The 20,644-nt window shown below is 48.8% G+C and overlaps 1 protein-coding gene across 5 annotated transcripts in view; it reads right to left on the bottom strand.

The window, feature by feature from the left end:
- The window catches only part of ATPSCKMT (ATP synthase c subunit lysine N-methyltransferase), a 237,683-nt gene that overhangs the window by 150,793 nt on the left and 66,246 nt on the right, over positions 1 to 20,644 (bottom strand). The window contains exon 6 of one of the 5 annotated variants that reach the window (XM_032337760.1): positions 670 to 2,969. The exons of 3 other annotated variants lie outside the window; for them this stretch is intronic. In XM_032337760.1, coding sequence (XP_032193651.1) covers positions 2,923 to 2,969 — 47 coding nt within the window. In that variant the 3' untranslated portion in view covers positions 670 to 2,922. Of the gene's footprint in view, positions 1 to 669; positions 2,970 to 20,644 lie in introns of those variants that run through there. One more of the 5 variants, XM_032337769.1, reaches the window with a different exon arrangement.

Here is a 20,644-nt window from a genome sequence, read left to right as displayed (position 1 = left end):
GTGGGAACTGAACTATTCATTTACCGGAGTCTTTGCTTACGACTGTTGTAGCCAGGCGAGCACAAAAGGACCCAGCACGCGCGGAGAGTGGGGCTGGTGTCCTCTCTCCTGTGAGGCCGAGAGGGCCTTGCCTCACCCAGAATGAGTGTGGGTTATAAAATCTCAGCAAGGCCAAGGGCAGAGGAAACACCCACTTGGCGAGGGAAGCCGTAAACCAGACAGAAAGACATCCTCCGCCCGCTCTGCCAGGACAGTTTCAGGCCTGGGGTTTAAATCGTTCTGTGACCGGTTTCCACATCTGTAGCCCGGTGACGGAGCAGCCACAAGCTCAGAACTGCTGGGAGGAGCTGCAGGAAGTGCCGGGGAGGCACACAGTGTCCCTCACCCCGAGACGCACACCCCCAGCTCCGCCCAGCGGGAATAAGTAAGGGCCTCGGGGACCCTGGTCACCTGGTTCCCTGAATGGCCAGAGCAGGGCTTTCTCACGATGGGTATCTCCAAGCATGAAACCAGGGGTGAGCCCACCCATGCCATCTGTGCCCTGGGGAGCAGAGCAAGTGCTTCTTTGCAAGGGACTGTCCATCTGACTCTAGAAACCCTCCGTGAGGGACAGAAGAGGAGCTGGGTAAGGGCTTCCAGCTGCCTCTGTCTTCAGTAGGACCAGGGAGCTAAGGCTACATGACCCTGCTCTCTCCAGAGCACTCTAGGCAGGCCCTTCCAGAACATTCTCCAAACTTCCCTGGGAGACTAAGCTGTCTCTGATATATTCAGTGCCCAGCTGTGAAACCCCTGCTGCCCCAGTCTCCTCCATGGCATCCCTATGGCTCCTCCTTCCCAGGGAAGCCCTCCCCCCACCCCTGACTCCAGGACTGCACCTTCCACCTCCTTCCATGGGGACTCACTGGTCTGGACCCTTGTGACGGACACGGGTCAGGTGAGCCAGCAACGCACCATCCCCCAGCTACGCACTCTAGCAGATGCCGGGTCTCCTGCTGGAGAAGCGCCTCTCCCACGGGCTGCCTCCTTTGTACCGCGGCGCCGAGACAGTAAACCCAGGAGCTGGAGGGTCCCTGACGCACCCCCGTGGAGCTCTGGGGAGGCTGACAGCAGGGGGCCTCATTTTCGGCAACCACGTGGGAAGTAAGGGACCCACCCCGACCCTTTTGCCGCCCCCACCCCGTCTGCAAAGGTAGTCATTGCCCCGGACTCCCCCAGAGGAACAGCCAGGGTCCCCGAGTCACCAGGTGAGCCTTGCCCGGCCGCCAGGAATGTCTTCCCCGGACTCGCATAGAACGCAAGTACCACTAGGTCCAGCCACTGAAACGTGGCTTTTTACTTGCTGCACGAGCTAAAGCTGCCCAACAAAGGTGGGCAACAAAGACACCAAAAAGACCGCACGCAGAAGAGTGGATCGTTCTGAGAGAGAGAACCGGTCCGACTCTGTGCTCTGTTGTGCTCTGAACGTTCCACAGTGACCGTCTTCCAGGTCTGGTGGGATCTGCGCCTAGTCCCCCTGCCCCACTCTGAAATCTCTCCCTGGTTCAGTTTGAAGTCACAAATCCACAACCGCCCCGTAGTCCCGGCCGGCCCATGGTCTCGGGGTTCAGCCGGCCCTGGGGCTCCCGGTAGCGGGGAGGGCACCGTCCCGCCAGCCCCACCCCGACTCTCCCCTGGGCCCCAGGAACTGCCTAGACCTGCGGGGTCTGCAAGGGGCCGGGGAGGGAGAGAGACCCAGAGGAAGTGTTGGGGGGACCTCCACCAGGGGGAGAGGGAGCAGCGAAGGCCCCTCAGACGCTGTGTGGCCTGATTTGGGGCAGGGAACGTCAGCGGTATGGGGCTTTCTTCCGCCCAGTTTCCTCTCTCCTATAAAGCACAGCCGAGCTCGGACCCCTCCGTCTCTGAACACTCGGAAGCGCCCACATCCACCAGGAACTAGGAGGCTGGAGCTGCCGTTCAGCGGAGCTAAGCTTCCAGCCCAGTTCCTGCAGGACCGCACAGCCTGGCTCTGCTCTGACCACCTGCCTGTGCGACGGCCACTCCCGTCCTCCCGCGCTCTCTAGCCAGCCGGCCCTGAGTCCCCAGCCCTGCCTCCCGGTCCACAGGACCCGACGTCCTAAACACCAGCCAGAGACACAGCCCTGCAAAGGAGTTCGGTTTGTCCAATCATTCTTTTTTTTTTTTTTTTTTTTTTTTAAATTCTGCGTATTGATTCTATATCCTACAACTTTAGGGAATTTGTTTATCTGTTCCAACAGTTTTTTGGTGGAATCATAGGGTTTTCTATCTCATGTCATCTGCAAATAGTGACGGTTTTATTGCTTCTTCCTTTACCATTTGGAGGTCTTTAATTTCTTTGTCTTGCCAGACTGCTCTCCAGGTCCTTCTCCTGTGAGCATTTATTGAGCACTTGCTGTGAGCCAAGGGGACTGCAGGCGCCCCAGCCCCAAGGATGGTGAGACACCCACGTCCCTGTTCCCAAGAACCACAGTCGTGAAGGCCCCGGGGAAGTAGTTACAGCGCGAGCCCCATAGAGGCCTCACACAGGCAGGAAAGGGCTGGGACAGGGTTACTGCAGCTGCGGGGGAACCCCAAGACCTCCCCACACACAGCCAGTCCCCACATCCTGTTCAAGGTGCCCAGACTGGTCAGCCCTCTGCTGACCTGTATGGTGGATTCAGTCAAGCAATACACCTCCTCGATGTGACACGATGACGCTCTTGGCTGGGGCCTGTGGATGAGGCCTCCATGCCCCCAGGCCGGAGACACTGTGGAGAATGGTCTTTCCACTTCCTGGGCTGCCCACAGGGCTGAGTCCCCCCCAGACCTGCTCGGTTTTCCCGGCACCCTGTGGGTAAGCAATGTCTTCTTATGTAGCAGAGTGTCCTGCCCACGTCCACGCTTCTCAATCCCGGTGTTTACGTCTCACTGCCACACTAGGATACTTGCATGAAATGAACAATAATAAATTCCTAGAAAAGAGAAAGGGAAAGAAAGACATGCAAAACACACACCTCAGTTTTTTCTGATTAGCCTCAGTAGACATAACGTTACTCTATTGAAGCGCCGCAGACGTTTCCAAACACTCTCGGTTCTGAGCTTATCTGTGTCACTGCAGAAAGTGTAATAGTTCTGGAGCCCTCGGGGAGGTGCTGTCCCAGACCCGGGGCAGACGGGTCTACTGTCCCCTCGCCCACGTGTCCTCTGCGGCTGCTCTCATGGACCACAGAGCTGAGTGGCTGAGACGAGCATTTCCTCTCTGGCCCTTTACAGAAGGTGTTGCCTACCCTGGCCTGGACTGCCTCAAGGACACTGTCTGCCCGTCCCAGCAAGCCAGGTCTCCTCCCCGCCAGGGACGGTGAGAACGTTACATCAGCAGCAACAACGACATCACGTGCATGAGTGGACCCTCCCCCCAGGCTGCCGGAACGAATGACCACGCACGTGGTGGCTTACAGTGACAGGAATGTCTTCTCTCCTGGATCTGGAGGCCAGAAGGCTGAAATCAAAGTGTTGGCAGGGCCATGCTCCCTCCTCTAGGGGAGGATCCTTCCTGTCCCCCTAACCCCAGCTTCCTGGGGCTCCCTGCGATCCTTGGCTTCTGACCACATCACTCCAAACTCTGCCTCGTCTTCTCACCTCCATCTTCTCTGTGTGTCTATGTTTCCTCTTCTGTCTCTTATGGGGCCACTGAATTTAGGACTCATTGGTATCACACAAGATGATCTGATCTCAGGATCTTCAACTTGATAACCTCTGTGAGGACCCTTTTTCCAAATAAGGTCATATTCACACATTCCTGGGGTTACAGTATGGACCTATCTTTTGGGGGCCTCCATTCAGCCCACTACATGGAGTGTTTGCTCCGTGCCAGGCAGTATTCCCGTGCTAACCTTAGCCTCATAACATATTGATGAAGAAGGGACTATTGTTGTCTCCAAAGTTAAATGAGGAAAGAGGAAGGTGTTTCCAAGGGTTGGTCAGCAGAGACAGTGGGCAGTTGTAGTCCAAGGCATTGCTAGCCCACGTGGCACTTTCCTGCAAATTATTCAAAAGGACCCCTTCTTCTAGACTTTCATCCAAAAAAAAAAAAAAAAAAATCATAATATACCAATCTTTGTTAGAACAAGACATTTACTGCCACCTGCTGGAAAACTTTAGTAAAATACACAAATCCACAATGTCTGTGATGCGAGTGGTGCCCCCTGCAAATGAGTACCATTGTGCAATGCACAACCTGCACAACTGTACAGAGCAGCTCTGTGTTGATAATGAGGCCAGAGGGGCAACAGAGGCCAGGCCAATCCGAAAAGCGGGATCCAAGGATAAGAGGGAACCTCTGGATAGACCAAATGTTGCTGGAATCAGCCTCTGGCATTTTAACTGCTGGTGGAGAAGCCCGAAAGGAAGTGAAGGCACAAGCAAATACATCCTTTCCATAGACGCCGTGGTCTCAAAGACTGCACGCCGGGAGCATGTGAAGCAGACCTGCCCCCTGCACGCTGCTCTCTGGCTGCCCACTGTAGCAGGGCCCACCTTCAGAGTGCACACATGAACCCCAAGTCTCAGAAACAAGTACAAGAGAGTCATAAAGAAAGCAGCAACTTTAAGGTTGTCTATCTGAACCTGAACCGACTGTGCAAGTCTATGAATTGCCTCTTATCCATCGGTGTTCCCACCACAATGCAGTCTCTAGTCCACACCACCCGGGGCAGCTGGGGTGGAGGCAGGTGCCCTTTACCCTGGCACGGAGGAGGCCACACCAACTCCTCTGCAGGCTCCATGACAAGTCAGGCTGTCCTAAGGGCCGGCTACCCCCATCTCCTCCTAGGGCCCTCCAGACTGTTGCCCCATAATACCAATACAAATAATACCCCACTCCAATCATAGTGGTGACATAGTACTCTTCTGGGTTGGTTGGTCTCTTTTCTTTATGTTATTTTTTTTCCTGGTAAGTAAGTTTTGGGGGGCACTTTCGGGTTCACAGCAAAACTGAGCACCAAGTACAGAGGTTCCCATAAACCCACACACACACAGCTTCCCCTGCCATCAACAGCCCTTTTTAAAATGTGTAAGTCTCTTATCAGCACTTTTTCATGAAGGAGAAGTAAAATCAACAGCAAGATACACTTCACAAATGGGGGCAGAAAATCACGAGAGGAGCCGAGCACTTACAATAATTCACACACACACACACACACACACACACGCGCGCGCACACACATGCAGCACGGCTAGGACACACGTGAGCCATTTTTACAACCTATTAGGTGCTTGGACAATTCCAGATTTGTCAAGGTTCTCGGTTCTCTGAGAGTACCTCCTGGGTTGTTTCTGGGGTAACTCAACGAGATCTGCAAAACTTGAGGTTGACTTTTTACAGAAGTGACAGTAAACAGAGGGAGAACCCTCGAGAGTTCTACTTTTCTGCGTCCATGTAAGCCCTGCAGGATGGGGGATGGGCCCTCCGCACCAACGGGCCGCTCTTCTCACCCCAGCCCTGGGTATAATGGACACGGGGGGACCTCGTCCTAGGAGTGCGGTGAGGAGTGTCTGAAGAGTTCAGGACATCGTCGGAAAAGATGTTACTCTAGCCACCTGCTAGAAGATTCGTATATTTAATATGACCGGAAGCAAATGACCATTCAAATTTCACTGCATCTTCTGGGTAAGTTTCATAACTGCGGTCATCACCGACGAAGCACAACGACCACCTTTGTGAGAGGGTCCCTGGAAGACAGGGGTCCTGGACGGCGTTACCAACGACACAGCATCACAAGGGACAGCGAACCGGCCTGCAGTCTGTGCAGCGGGCAATGGCTGAGGCAGGATGGGCTGTGCTTTTTCAACACGCATCAGTTCTGGAGAGCCAGAACTGTTGGGAATAACGGGGCGGGAGACCGGGAATTTTCGGGGACCGGTGCCTTTGGCAATAAAGACAATCAGGGAGAGATGGTGCCTGGAGGGAAGAACCATTAGGTACGCTGACTGGGAAATAAATACGTGTGTGAGTATCTCTTTTCTACCCATTATTCTCAGTCTTCATTGACAAATCAGTACAGCTCAATGGGCCCATATGTTTTATAACACATTTTTCAATCACATGGGTAATATGGACAGGGGCCACAAAGGAATATTTGCCTGGATCCCACACAACCTGGGGAAACCCTGGTAAGTACCACAGCAAATACCGTGGGGGTGCGGAAAATAAATGAATGGGCGTTCTGGTGCTCTGTTAGCAGGAGTGCAAACTGGCACAGCCACTGTGGGAGTTCCTCAAGAAGGTAAAAATAGAATTACCATATGATCCCCTAATTCCACTTCTGGACGTTTACCCAAAGAATACAAAAACACTAATTCAAAAGGATTCATGTGCCCCTGTGCTTACTCCAACATTATTTACAATAACCAAACTATGGAAATAACCCAAGTGTCCACTGACTGACGAATGGATAAAGAAGATGTGGTGTGGGGACAGCTGGGTGGCTCAGTCAGTTAAGCTTCTGCCTTCTGCTCAGGTCACGATCCCAGGGTCCCGGGATCGAGCCCCATGTTGGGCTCCCTGCTCAGTGAGGAGTCTGCTTCTCCCTCTCCCTCTCCTCACTTATGCTATCAGTCTCTTTCTCTCTCTCAAATTAAATAATCTTTTTAAAAAAAGATGTGGAATATTACTCAGTCATAAAAAAAGAATGAAATCTTGCCATTTGCAGGGACATGGATGGAGCTAGAGAGTATTATGTTAAGTGAAACAAGTCAATCACAGAAAGACAAATACCATGTGATTTCACTCATGTGTGGCATTTAACAAGACAAATGAACAAAGGGGAAAAGAGAGACAGAAACCAAGAAACAGACTCTTAACTATAGAGAACACATTCATGGTTACCAGAAACGGGGGAAGGGAGGGGTGAAACAGGTGCTGGAGATTAACAGAACACTTACCCGGAGGAGCACTGAGTAATGTGCAGAATTACTGAATCACTGTATCGTACACCTGAAACTAATGTAACACTGTGTGTTCACTACACTGGAATTAAAATCAAAAATTCACTAAAAAAATTTTTGAAAAGAAACTAATGTCCTCAAACATGAGCGCCAGGAGAAGCCAAGAATGTACATCAGAAGGAAAAGGCAGAGTGACGGAATAGGAGTGAGATTCTTTTCCAGATCAAGAAGAATTGATGGCATGGTTTGCATTTGAGAGTAGTTATGTTGTCCCCACATCTTATATTTTGGATGGGAAAGAAGAAAATCGGCTCTGTTGGTTGTCAGAAAATAAGTACATTGAGATTTAGAAAGTATACACACGGCTGGGACATTTTTTTTTTCTAATAATATACCACCAACCTAGCCAACATAACCAATAGAGACATTAATATAGGTTTAAACAAGTGTATCTCCTAGGCAGATCCTTAAATTCCTTTAATTTTCATTAGGATATAAAATCGCTCATTCTAATGGGTTAGTAAATGCATAGTCCTTCAGAAGCCCCATTGACAAAAACACAGCATAGGCAGAGGGAAATATACTGTTATTTCTGCTCTGGCTGTATTTCCATTCCCTAATAACAATAATGAACTTGAAGCATTGTATTTGCATACAGATAGGTCTGGATTCCTGTTCCGCTGCGGTGTACAGTTAAGCATGTCACTGATGCACACTTCCCAGCCTCAAAACACAATTTAATGACCACTTTATGGAGAGTCGAATTACAGCAATGTGTTTAAGCATTAGGGCTGTGGCTTTTCCAAAAACTGTTGGCAACAGGGCAGAGTTCTATGGCACATAAAAGCCGAACACAAAGTTCAGAGCTGTTACAGCTCATTGATTGTAGCTGTTCTTTCGATTTCTTAATGTCCCAGCCACGGTATACTGCCACCCATTCCGTTTCCAGGCTCCTTCCTTCCTTCCTCCCCTCCTTCCTTCCCCTCCTTCCCCACTCCTTGCTCACACACACACAAACGGCTGCAGGGGCCATGCACAACCCCACACACCAGTGCAAAGACAGGAATGCACAGGCCCTACCCTCCAGCAGTGCAGAGCCTACCTTGGGCTGATGGGAAGACAAACATGCACAGTACGGGGTGAATCCTGGTGTGTTCCCGTCACCATGAGCACACAGGGACTGCAACATGCGCCATGGCCCATGGAAATCACACCTCTGTGAACATGAGTTCAACGGACAGACACTGGGATGGGGCGCGAGAAATGCGTCTCCAACTGATGTAACAGTACAGAAGTGCATTTGAAAACATAACAAACACAAAGACACAACTTTCCTAGGAAACAGGTGGTTGAACTGTGAGGCAGGGCAAGGAGCCGAAAAGCAAAGGCCAGATGATGAACGTTCTTTAATGTGAAGCCAAGAGGTCGTCGTACAAGTAACTGAGGGCCACCAAAGACGTCATATTGGTTTTGTTGACTGGTTGGTTGTTGCTCTTATTTTGTTGCAGGAACAAAGAAAAGAGGCAAAAAAAAAAAAGGACAGAGTAAAGGCAAGAAAATCAGCTAAAAGTCCATCAAGGGACTGAACCACACACCCCAAGTTCTGAATGAAGGCACTGACAGACCAGTGGCTGGCTTTGAGTGACGTTTACGGAGAGGACTCACCAAGGGCTTGGCATCCAAATGCGAGGAAGGTGAGAGAAACAAATGCCCACAAGGTTTTGACCTTGAGCCAAGAGACAAAAAAACCATGCCATTTTTTTTAAAGATTTTTATTTATTTATTTGACAGAGAGAAATCACAAGTACACTGAGAGGCAGGCAGAGAGAGAGACAGAGGAGGAAGCAGGCTCCCTGCTGAGCAGAGAGCCCGATGCGGGACTCGATCCCAGGACCCTGAGATCATGACCTGAGCCAAAGGCAACGGCTTAACCCACTGAGCCACCCAGGCGCCCACCATGCCATTTTTTAAAATTCCAGAATGTCAAAGAAAAACACTGATGAATTCCAGAATGTCAAAGAAAAAAATGGGGGTGGGGGGAGAGGGGTCAGAGAAATTTTCCTTTAAACATGATTTTGAACATCCACTGGAGAGCTCCCAAAGTCAAATTGAGGCAGACGAGGCTGCAGGTGTGGAATCGGCATGGGTCCCAGGGAAGGGGTGAGGAGAACACAACCCTGGAGGAATGGCCTTACCAGAGAATGCCAAAGCTGAGACCTCAAAAAGGGAGACCAGGGTAGAGATCTTAAGGAAGGCCCACAGGTAAAGCCAACAAGAGTCATATGTTACTGACAAAGGACTAAAGCCAGGAGAACACACCATGGCCACAGGCCTTCCCCAAAGGCCCCAAGCCAGGTCACAAGTGAGGAGAGAAGGTGCCAGGGCCTGTCGCCGGGAGAGGAAGGACCTGAGGTTTGCTTTATCGAACAGGGTGTGAGTAGAATGAGCTCAACTGAGGACGGGCACCTAAAGGGCCAGCGGAAGCAGCAGACTGAAATCCCAGAGAAGTCTGAGGCACAAGGATGCCTTCGGTAACTTGCACAGTACTTGAAGAAAAGGCGTGCTGGACACAAGGGTACGGCCAAGGGAAGGCCAGCGTGGCCAGCAGGAAAGCCTCCACCCACCCTGGTAAATTCCCCATGGTCTGGGCTGGTCTTAGGCCGGGCAGCCCAGAGGCTTGTCTGCGCATAGTGTCAGAGGGTGTGGAGCTGCGAAGCTGACCCTTGCTCACGACGCAACAATATATGTTGGCTAACTGAACATAAATAATAATAATAAAGGAACTCAGCTGTGGGGTGTGTGGACCTGGCGATTCACGGACCTGTACCCCTGGGGATAAAAATATATGTTTATAAAAAATAAAAAATTTAAAAATAATAATAATAAATAAATAATAAAGGAACTCAAAAAGGGGAAGATGGGTTGATAAATCAATAAAGTCATTTTGTCACATTAAAAAAAAAACCTAGATCTAGACTTACCAATTCACAAATGAGAAATACAGATGTCATGTGGCCTGAAGCTCTTGTTTAGTGACAGCTCAGCAGGACCTTGTTGCTTGGGGACAGGGAGGCAGCCCCCATGAGCTCCATGGTCTCCTGATGCAGTGAGAACAGGCTGGGGGTCCACCAGACCCCCACCCAGCATGCTGGACGAGGCCCAGTGAGCCTTTCCTATCTCCTCCTATCTCCTTTCTCTCTGTTCCCCTCCCGCCAAGGTCTCTCTCCACCAAATCACACTCCCTAAATCCTACCGGATCTCCCCAGCTTCGAGAATCTTCCGAGTTCCCTCGTGCCAACACAATGGAGCCCAGTGCTTTAATGAGGCTATCTGGGATTGTGACGCCCCCTCCCTTCCGGACCCCCGACTTCCCACACCATCACACACATGTGATTCACTAGGGAAGGTGGTCGATGCGTCTTTGTCTCCCACCTGATCTGTAAGCCCTGGGCCCTCATTTCTGTGTGCTAGTGATGGCAGTTCACACCAGCTGAGCTCCTTCTCTGCTCCATGCAATGAGCGAAGGTCTGAGTACCTGTCTGTCCATCTAATCCGCATCTGGTGTGTCTAGTCCTCGGCTCTAGAGAGTTGGTTTGACCATCAGATTCGTTTATAGATGGGGAACAGAGACTTGAGAGATAAAGAAATACGCCCAAGGCCAAACAGCTTTCAAGCAATGGAATTAGCCTGGGAACCCAGCCCTGAGCATGGAGTCTACACTCTCAGAGTTGCCACCTACTCAAGGCACGGACATGGCCTGCACTGCAGATGTGTATTTAATCAATTCATAAATAGTTTACATTTGTAGTGTGAAAAAATGGGGATTATCATCATGAAAGCAAAACCTTAAAATACTGTATTGCTTTTTTAAAAGATTTATCTCTTTATGTGAGTGAAAGAGAGCACGAGCAGAGAGAGGCATGGAGGGGGGGACTCTCAAGCAGACTCTGCGTCAAACGCAGAGCCCGTCACAGGGCTCCATCTCCCCACCCTGAGATCAAGACCCAAGCCGAAATCTAGAATCAGATGCTTAACCAACTGCACCACCCAGGCACCCCATGAAATACTCTGGTATTTTAAAGACCATTTTCCTTCATTGTAAAAGGAGATCCCCAAGAGCGCGCCCCTAACTGTAAAACCCTCGTGCAATCTCCTCCATCCGCCGTCTCTCTGGAGGTAGAAGATGACATCCTGTCATTCAGACTGTTTCTCCCCCAAATTCCCAAATTGGTCTGAATTGATGAGGCTTTACTGTAAAAAGCAATCTTCAGCTGACATGCAGCATCGTGTAGAAGCTAAACGTCTCGACTCTAGAGTGTGCTTTCCTGAGTGCAAACGCTGGCTCCATCACAACATGACTGGGTGGTGTTAAGCAAGTTAATTAAGTCTCTGACCCGCATTTCTACATCTACCGAATGGGAGTGATCGTCCTAGCCCATCCTCCCTCCAGGGGTGTGGCACACACATAATCCGGGTTATCAGATGGCATAGAGTGGACTCTCAAAAAACACAGCCATTACTCTTCTGCACCATACCCTACGGACACTGCCAGGGTATTTCATCTGTATTTAGAAATGAGATGTGCACTGTCTTTTTTTCCATTCTATTTAAAAAATTCTTGGGGAAATTGCTAAAAAGTAAAATCAATTTAAAATAAGATAAAAACGTGTGCTAGCTTGGACAAATGGCCAGTTCTTTTCTTTCCGCCTTCATTGCTCTCTGGGAAGAAGGGAGCCATGGCGCGTCTGTGCCCTCAGAAGCAGCAGCATTCCCTCACTGCTAAAAGAGAGGAAAGCTCAGGACTCTAAATTCTGAATCTCTCAGACAGTCCCACCGTTTTCCAAACATTGCACCAACATCACAAAACACTTTAAAATCAATAAAAATGAACGTGGCAGCAGAAGGCAATTATTCATACATTATCTGAAAACAATAAAGTAAAATATACCATCCACTCAATTTTGGGGATTATACGTACTACAGGTGAGTATTTATTTTTAGCTGCCTTTCCCCCCTCTGTTTCTTTTTTGCTCCAATTGTTAGTTTCAGAGGGTCAGAGAGAGTTCAGTTGTATAGAGAAAGTACTAACTGCTGAATGGGTCTGTCAGGCTCCTGTATTTAAGGAGACGGAATTGCATATTACAAGAAAATGATTGTTCAGCTACCTTTTCATTAACAATTTGTCTAAAAGGAGACAGACTTAACTGCTTCCATTGAAGTTGGAAAGCAACAAATTGAATGTGTTCCATAAGGATTATGTCATACTTCAAACATATGGTGAGCTACAAACACCGAGATAGTGTGCTCGGAAATGGTGGTGGGTTCACTGTTGTTTGGTGGCAGTTTAATTGAATAGCTATAAATACTACTAAAAAAAAAAAAAGGAACTTGTCGTTATCTGCACAATCTCAAGTGAAATACTGTAATGATTTTCTTTTATATATATTTTTGGTCCCTGGCACGTTAAAGAAAAATTTCTTTTGGGGACCGATACTGAAGGTTATTAAGGAAACATCAGCTACTAAATGCATCCCAGGTCGGTTTCCCATAATGGCTTTCCATGTTTGAGCACACAGAGGAGACATCCAAGGGGAGAAGAGAAAACTTCAGAATGAGCCCACGGCCAATGCAAAAGGGATTTCCCTGGGCGCACCTCCTGGGACTCACGGGTCAAGCAGGCTTGCTTCTATGTCTGCCCAACAACAAAAAATCCTGTCACTTCCCATCCTCACCCACAATGCCCTACCATTTTGGGGGTTTTTTTAAGATTTTTTTTAACTAATCTCCACACTCAACATGGGGCTCAAACCCATACCCCCAAGATCAAGAGCCACGAGCTCCAACGACTGATCAGCCAGGTGACCCAACAGTGCACTTTCAGCCTTCTTAACTCACCAAATGATGACATTCCTTTAGACATTTGCAGAAAGCTCCGTTGGTACTGTGTTGTCCTAACTTATACAACCAACAAATTTAAAGCAGGGAAATCTCCACAACCCCATCCATGGTTTCAAGGGGTCCAGATTTATTCCTGTCCACCAGGAAATCCACTCTAGCTCAGTCATAGAAATATTACTCATTAACACTCACTATATATATAATGTTCATGTGGTCGATGCCAAAACAGCTATTCTAGTCCTCTGCTTACTAGAAAGAGATCACTAATTACTGCAAAGGGAAAAAATATATACTAAAAAAGGAAAAGTCCATGCAGAACAAAGGAAAACCATGGAGGCGGAACTAGGTAAATAAAGCTGGCTCCAAGGACCAGGTGTGGAAAAAGCAGAGCATTGCTAGAGAGAAAGAAGGAAGAGGTTGCTTTCTAACAATTTTCTAAAAATAATATATTGATGAAAAAGACTACAGATGGCCAACAGGCACATGAAAAGACCTTCAACATGATTAATCAACAGGGAAACGCAAATCAAAACCACCATGAGAAACCACCTCACAGGAGTCAGAATGGCCAGTATCAGAAAGACAAGAAATAACAAGTGTTGGCGAGGATGTAGAGGAAAGGGAACCCTGTGGCCTGTTGGTGCAAATGTAAGTTTGGTGCAGCCACTGCAGGAAACAACATGGAGGGTCCTCAACACATTTAAAAAACAACAACAACAACAGAAATACCATAGAACCCAGTAACTGCACTTCTGCGTATTTACCCAAAAAAAACCCAAAAACACTAACTCAAAAAGATATGTATCTGTACGTTTACTGCATTATTTACAATAGTAAAGATGTGAAAGTAACTCAAGTGTCCACTGATAGACAAACGGATAAAGAAGAAGTGATCTAGATATACCATGGACTGTTACTCAGCCATAAAAAAGAATGAGATCTTGCCACTCGCAACAAATGGATGGACCTAGAGGGTATTACACCAAGTGAAGTAAGTAACAAAGATAAATAACATGATTTCATTTGTATGTGGAATCTAAAAGACAAAACAAACAAAAAAGCATAAACAGACCCATAAGTGCAGAGAACGAAGTGACGGTTGCTAGAGTGCAGGGGAGTAAAGAATGGGCAAAGTGGGTGAAGAAGAGTGGGAGATGCAGGTTTCCAGTTACGGGATGAGTAAGTCATGGGAATAAATGGTACGGCACAGGGAATATAGTCAATGGTATTTATAACTGTGTGGTACGGTGACAGAAGAGAACTACGCTACCTTTGAACACGGCAGGCTGTATAGACTCATCAAATCACTGTGTAGTACACTCAAAACTAAGGCAACATTGTATGTCAACTATATTTCAACAAAAAGATAATAAAATAAAATTTAAGAAAAAGATAGTATGTTGACATGACTATTAAGACCATAAAGACACGAGAGCTGCTCTCGTCAATCCATTGTGATAACAAATACTTTATGTGTACCACTTTCTATCTGGAGATAGAGTGTGTGTAAAATATAACCTAAAACAACACTTACCAGGATAACTTCTCTCAAAAAAAAAAAAAAAAAAAAGAGCAAAAGAAAATAACAAGTGTTGGCAAGGATAAGAGAAACCGTAACCCTCCTGCACTGCTGGTGAAAATATACAATCACGCAGCCACTGAGGAAAACAGTACGGAGGTTCCTAAAAAATTAAATATGGAACTTCTGGCTCAGGTTATGGGATTGAGCCCCATATCGGGCTCCACACTCAGCACGGAGTCTGCTTTTCCCTCTCCTTTTGCTCCTCCCCCTACTCTCTCTCTCTAATAAATACATAAAATCTTTTTTAAAAAATAAAAACAAAATGGTTAAGATGGCTAAAATGTGTGTGTGTGTGTGTGTGTGTGTGTGTGTGTGTAACATAACACAAATAATTTTTTAAATACTCAACGCAATGTCCTAATGGTGAAAAAAGGGGAGAAAATAAATTTGTGACAAATGTCCATACACTTTGAGACAGCTATGTTCGCAGAACACAACCCTAGAGGGTTTAATGCAGGAGTCAGTGCTTGCTGCTACCCTAGCATCTTCAAGGACACAATAGCCACAGCGGCAGGTGGACAGAGGCAGTAACTCCCAGCAAAGCTGCAAGCAAAATGATTTTACCTGGCGGCTGCCTTCCTGGAAAATTTAGGGCACATCACACCGGGATGTATGGAAAACAGAGTATTTTCACCACGTGAAAGTCCCATGGGACATCTGAAACTGACAGGACACAGCAGTCTTCACTAGACAGTACTGGACCACACATGGCAGGATGCTAAGTACTCCTCTGTTGTTGTTGTTGTTGTTTTTAATTTAATTTTATTTATTTATTTGAGAGAGAGAGCATACCAGGTGGGGGTGGGGGGCAGAGGCAGAAGCAGATTCCCCACTGAGCAGGGAGCCCAACTCAGGGCTCTACCCCAGGACCCTGAGAGCATGACCTGACCTGAGCTGAAGGCAAACAGTCAACCCACTGAGCCACCCAGGTGCCCCAGAGGCTAAGTGCTCCTACACTTTAGTCACTCAATGCTGGCAGAGCCCCCCAGTCACTCACAAACAAAAACGCCCCCTGCCCCGAGTTCTAGCATGTAGAACCCCCAGGGGAATACCCCCCACCCCAGCGGAGGCAGTGAGTACTAACAACTCACCCATGAGACCCAGAGAGAAAAATCAAAGGGCAGGGCCTCTTATTGGGGGTTCTGTCCCGCCCTTCACCAGTCACACAGCTCAGGCCTCACCGCCAGGCCTTGCCCAGGGGAGACTTTCAGGATGCAAGCAAAAGGACCCTCTTGGCAAAGCTATCTGGGGACAAAACTTAGATTTTCTTTTCTTTTTTTTTTTTTAAAGATTTTATTTGCTTATTTGACAGAGATCACAAGTAGGCAGAGAGGCAGGCAGAGAGAGAAAGGAGGAAGCAGGCTCCCTGCTGAGCAGAGAGCCTGATGTGGGGCTCAATCCCAGGACTCTGGGATCATGACCCGAGCTGAAGGCAGAGGCTTTAACCCACTGAGCCTCCCAGGCGCCCCCAAAACTTAGATTTTCTGATTTCATTTCTTTGACACTGGGTTTAGGCCCTCTCCCACGCGGGTCCCCGTCAGGGGATTTTATTGACTTAGGCTCATAAAAATAAAAGGCTTCAGCCTCAAAGGAGCGAAGCACTAACGGTGAAAACGTATGTGCTATCCCACCAGCAGGGAACCATCTTTGGTCTTCCTGATGCTCCCCAAATAGTCCGGAGCCTGGGGCCACCCACCCAGCCAGCGACAGGGGTGTTCCTGGATGGACCGTGCGTGTCCCTGCATCTCCACGCGGTGATGGGCCTCGCCCTTCCGGCTGGGCGGAACAGCCACAGCCCCGACGGCTCCCCCAGCCTCTCCGGGCTCCGCGGGCCACAGCCTGAACCAGGGCTTGTTGGAGACAGAGGCAAAGGGCCTAACGAGGAGTTACTTCAAGGAGAAAATGAGGCTCAAACACCAATCCGACACTTGTTAACATCTGGGCCACATGCCCTACATACAATAAGGGGGTGACAGGCTCCCTTCCAGGGTCAAGGCCATGTCAGAAGAATGTCTAGAGGCTTTCCTGCCGGCCAGATCCCCCTGTGCTCACGCACTGAACGAGGTCCATGCTGGCGTCCTCGCTAGACCCCGAAGATGAGACCCCATCCCTTCGCCGAAGCAGTTCCAAGTCCGGATGCAGGACCACAGGCAACTACGGCATCTTCGAGAACCTGGGGGTCCCACAGGGACAGGATTGGCAGGAGGCAGTAAAAACTTCCTCCCAACTAAAATGCCTGAGGTCCGGAAATGACTGCGGCAAACCGGTTTCATATGCCTGAATGACCAAGAACATCAGAAACCAAAAGCAGGTTTTGTGTCTAGACAGAGCCCCGTCTCGGAACCGCATATGATATCCAATTTTCTACTTAGCAAAGCAGGTACGCAGAATTCAATTTGGGGGTGATCTGTATTCTATTCAGTTTCCACAATAGCACTCAAATGTAGGCAGGGACGGAGGAATTCATCTTCCTGTGAATTCAGTCCCTAGGGGTCCGCTGGCTCATGGTGGGTCCAGGGCTAGCTCGATGGGCGGCTGAACGCACAAAAGCAGGAAATTACAGCCACAAATTGCCCTGTGGGAGCCTGGGTGCTAGGGCCGCCGGCTTGTGCCGCCTCCTGTAATTCCAGACCCAAAACTACTGCGAGAGGAAAGGCCTCCCCAGCTCCCCACCGAGCAGGAAATCTTTTCTAACCTATTTCCTTGAGCTAAAACATTCTGCCATTCCGTCACATTTGATCATTTCTGAAATCTGGAATGTTGTGCGGTCAAATTGTCTGTTCTAACTGCTACTTCACTCTCCTCAGAGCACACGCAAGTACTATTAGTAAATCGATCATGTGTTTTGCAAATCAGTAACCTCTTAGAATTTGGAAATTCAGCTATGACCATGATCTAAAATGTATTCCATAGAACAACTAGAAACAGAAGCTAAACTGGGAAGCTAAGCGTGGCTTCCCATTCACACCCACATTATAGGAATGCCTTTGGGTCACACCTGGGCCACCCAGCAGTTCAACTTTTGGAATCCCCAGGGAGCTGAGCCTTCCCAGGGGACCTCTGTCACACCTAAGGCTCCACAAGGGAGAGAGCCTGGTCAAGCTCTCCCCAGGAGGGAGCGACCAGGCTCTCGGCAGGCTTGGGGTACACTCACAGAGCAAGCCAGGTCGGAAGGCTGGAGTCACACCCCCGGAGCTCAGCCCATGTTCGATCTTCCATCTTCAGAAAGATGGGGCCCTGGCTACACTGACGTCTGCCTCTGATGGGGCTGGAGGATGGGGATCCTGCATTAGATGTGCGAGGCCTAGCGTGTGTCAGTGCTGCAGGAAGCCCATGCAGCAGCCAAGCTCTGCCAGCGTCCAGGGACAATGCATCACTTGGAAGCAAGTGCTTGACCATGTCGCTCTTAGGGAGGAGGTATCAGAGATGACCTGGTCCCGAGATGGAGCCAATGAGTGGTGAGTCACTCGCCATGTGGTGCGTCTACTTCTACCTCACGCCCTCTCCGGGCTCGCCCTTCATGGCTCTTGAACACAGGCCCCTCACCTTGGGCCCCAAAGGGGCTCACCAAGAAAGAACGAGTAACGGTAAACAGGAGACATTCCTTTCCAATGTCTTGATCCCAGAACTAGTTAGAAGTTGCTTTGTGTTGTTTTTTCCCCAACCGATCCAGGGTTTTCAGGAGAAGCCGCTAACTGTGGAACAAAGTTCTGAGAGCTTTAGGAAGTGCTAGAAGCATCGCCGGCTGTGGCTGACAAACCTGGGGAGTTCAGGGCTGACTTGAGAGCTGAGGTTTGGGGCATCCGTTGAAGGAACTGTTAATAGTCTGAGCGGTAACACGGGGAGCAAGAAGTCTCCCTTCTCCACAGGGGCCGGTGCGAGCCAGGCATCGGCCCAAACACCCACAGAAGCCAGCTCTCAGCTGGGAAATAAGGGGAGCAATGCAGGAAACCAGACACCGCCAGGACGCGCAGTTTTACTGCAAAGAAGCCGAAGGAAAGTGCAAAGCTAACACTGGAGAGCCTGGAAAATGCACTGCTTCCTTGACACTTTTTTCTTTCTTTTTTTTTTTTGGAAGTAAAAAATTAAGAGACAAAAACTTACACGAAGTTTTATAAACATTGTTTTGGAAAAGCAAATGGCCCCGTGTATCAAGGCATGTATTTTCTAAAGTACAAAAACCACCAGAGGCAAGCACATCTATGGCACACCATAGCCATAGGAAGAAGTGGGATTCTGGAATCATAAAAAGGCATTAGTTTGGGTAGAAGCCAACTGGAGACTGAATGATCCAAGATCCTAGAAATAGCAGAACCATAAGAAAGTACTTGGGGACAAAAGCCACCCACCAACTAGGAACCCCTGACTGGGTTGTCATTTGAGCAAGAAACGAAGGTCTACACGGTGAGTCCTGAAATGTAGAGGTTTACTTATTCACCAACAAGTGTGACCCTGGTGAACACCAGCTCTGTGCCTACCAGAGCGTGATCTTAACGGTGCTTCCTAAGTTCTCTGGGCCTCAAAGTCTGTACCTGTAAGATGAAGCCGCTCTGCTCCTTGACGGGTGTGCTGCAGTCATCAGACTGAGAAGGGAGTACGGTATGAACCTGGAACTCTCTAAGCCCTCAATAAAGGTTTGGATTTACTTGTTTTTTTCCCAAGGAACAGAGACTGAGAATGGCCAGGAGACGCAATGAGGCAAATAAAACTTTAGAGCATCATTAGAGGGGCGCCCAGGTGGCTCAGTCGGTTGAGCGTCTGCCTTTGGCTCAGGTCATGATCCCAGGGCCTTGGGATCGAGTCCCACGTCAGGCTGCTTGCTCAATGGGGAGACTGCTTCTCCCTCCAGCACTCCCCTGCCCCCCTTCCCGCTCATGTGCTCCTTCTCTCTTCCTCTAGCAAATAAATAAATAAATCTTTAAAAAAAAAAAAAAAGAGCATCACTAGTAGCAAGAAAGAGCTTACTGGAGGAGCGCCTGAGTGGCTCAATTGGTGAAGCATCCAAATGTTGATTTCAGCTCAGGTGATGATCTCAGTGTTGTGAGATCGGGCCCCACGTCAGGCTCCACACTGGGCATGAAGCCTGCTTAAGATGCTCTCAAAAAAAATAAAATAAAATAAAATAAAATAAAGAAAAGGAAAGAGCTTACTGGAAATAGATATGAGAAAAATAAAACATTTTTTAAAGACTTTATTTATTTGACAGACAGAGATCACAGTAGGCAGAGAGGCAGGCAGAAAGAGGGGGAAGCAGGCTCCCCGCTGAGCAGAGAGCCCTATGCAGGGCTCGACCCAGGACCCTGGGATCATGACCTGAGCCGAACGCAGAGGCTTTAACCTACTGAGCCACCCAGGTGCCCCAAGGGAAATAAAACATTTTAAATATGGTTTTCTTCTATGTAACAGGAGGCACATGCTTCCATCTAAAAGTTCTCTCCCTCTGAGCAGTTCTTAGTGTCGGTCAATTTGGAATGGTGAGGTGCGGGACGTCAGGCCGGAAACTACTGCCGAAGCCCTACTCCACCTCTGCCCTCGGTTCACACGCTGTTCTTCCTCGTCAAGCAGTGCGTCCTAAGAGGGCAGCCAAGAACTTTCTGGAAGAAAGGCCTGTGAACAGAAGTGATGCCTGTCACTTGCAGGTCTGGTTCCTGAAACCCTGCATGGGTCCCCACACTCCTTCCCCTTCCCGCTGGCGGAAGTACCAAGGATTAGGGTGACCCTGAAAGCCACGTGTTGAGAACTGCAGAGCCATGGTCCACGGAAGTCCCCGCATGACCACAGGGAACAGAGCCACCACCAACCTGCACTGTTCCAAAGTCACTAATACATTACAATCCTGTAGTTTGCCGTCTCTGTTACAGCAGCTAGCGTCACCCGAAGCAATACAGAACTGCCCACCTCTGTATCCCCCGTGACTACAACAAAGCGTCGCTCTGTTACTCGTTGAATAATCAAAACGCAACGTCTCTACGTAAAGCACGGCTTCGCAGAACTTCTCCCAATGCTTGGAAAAACAAAGTGAGATTTTACTCCTCGTGATGAGGAAGAAAGGTCATAAAGCAAGGAAAACACCGCAGTCGGCAAGTACCGGGCGGAGCCATGTGGAGTGCACGTGTGATCTGGAAAACCTCAACCCGTGAAATTAGTCATCTGCCTTCCCCACTTCCAGCATTACCTCCCTCTCCATTCGAGGTACAAAATGCCAAAAGTCTTTACAAACCT

This window comes from Mustela erminea, chromosome 3, assembly GCF_009829155.1.
Source record: "Mustela erminea isolate mMusErm1 chromosome 3, mMusErm1.Pri, whole genome shotgun sequence".
Lineage (NCBI taxonomy): Eukaryota > Metazoa > Chordata > Mammalia > Carnivora > Mustelidae > Mustela > Mustela erminea.
The sequence above is the reverse complement of the archived record's forward strand: the minus strand, read 5'-3'. Positions and strand labels throughout refer to the sequence as shown.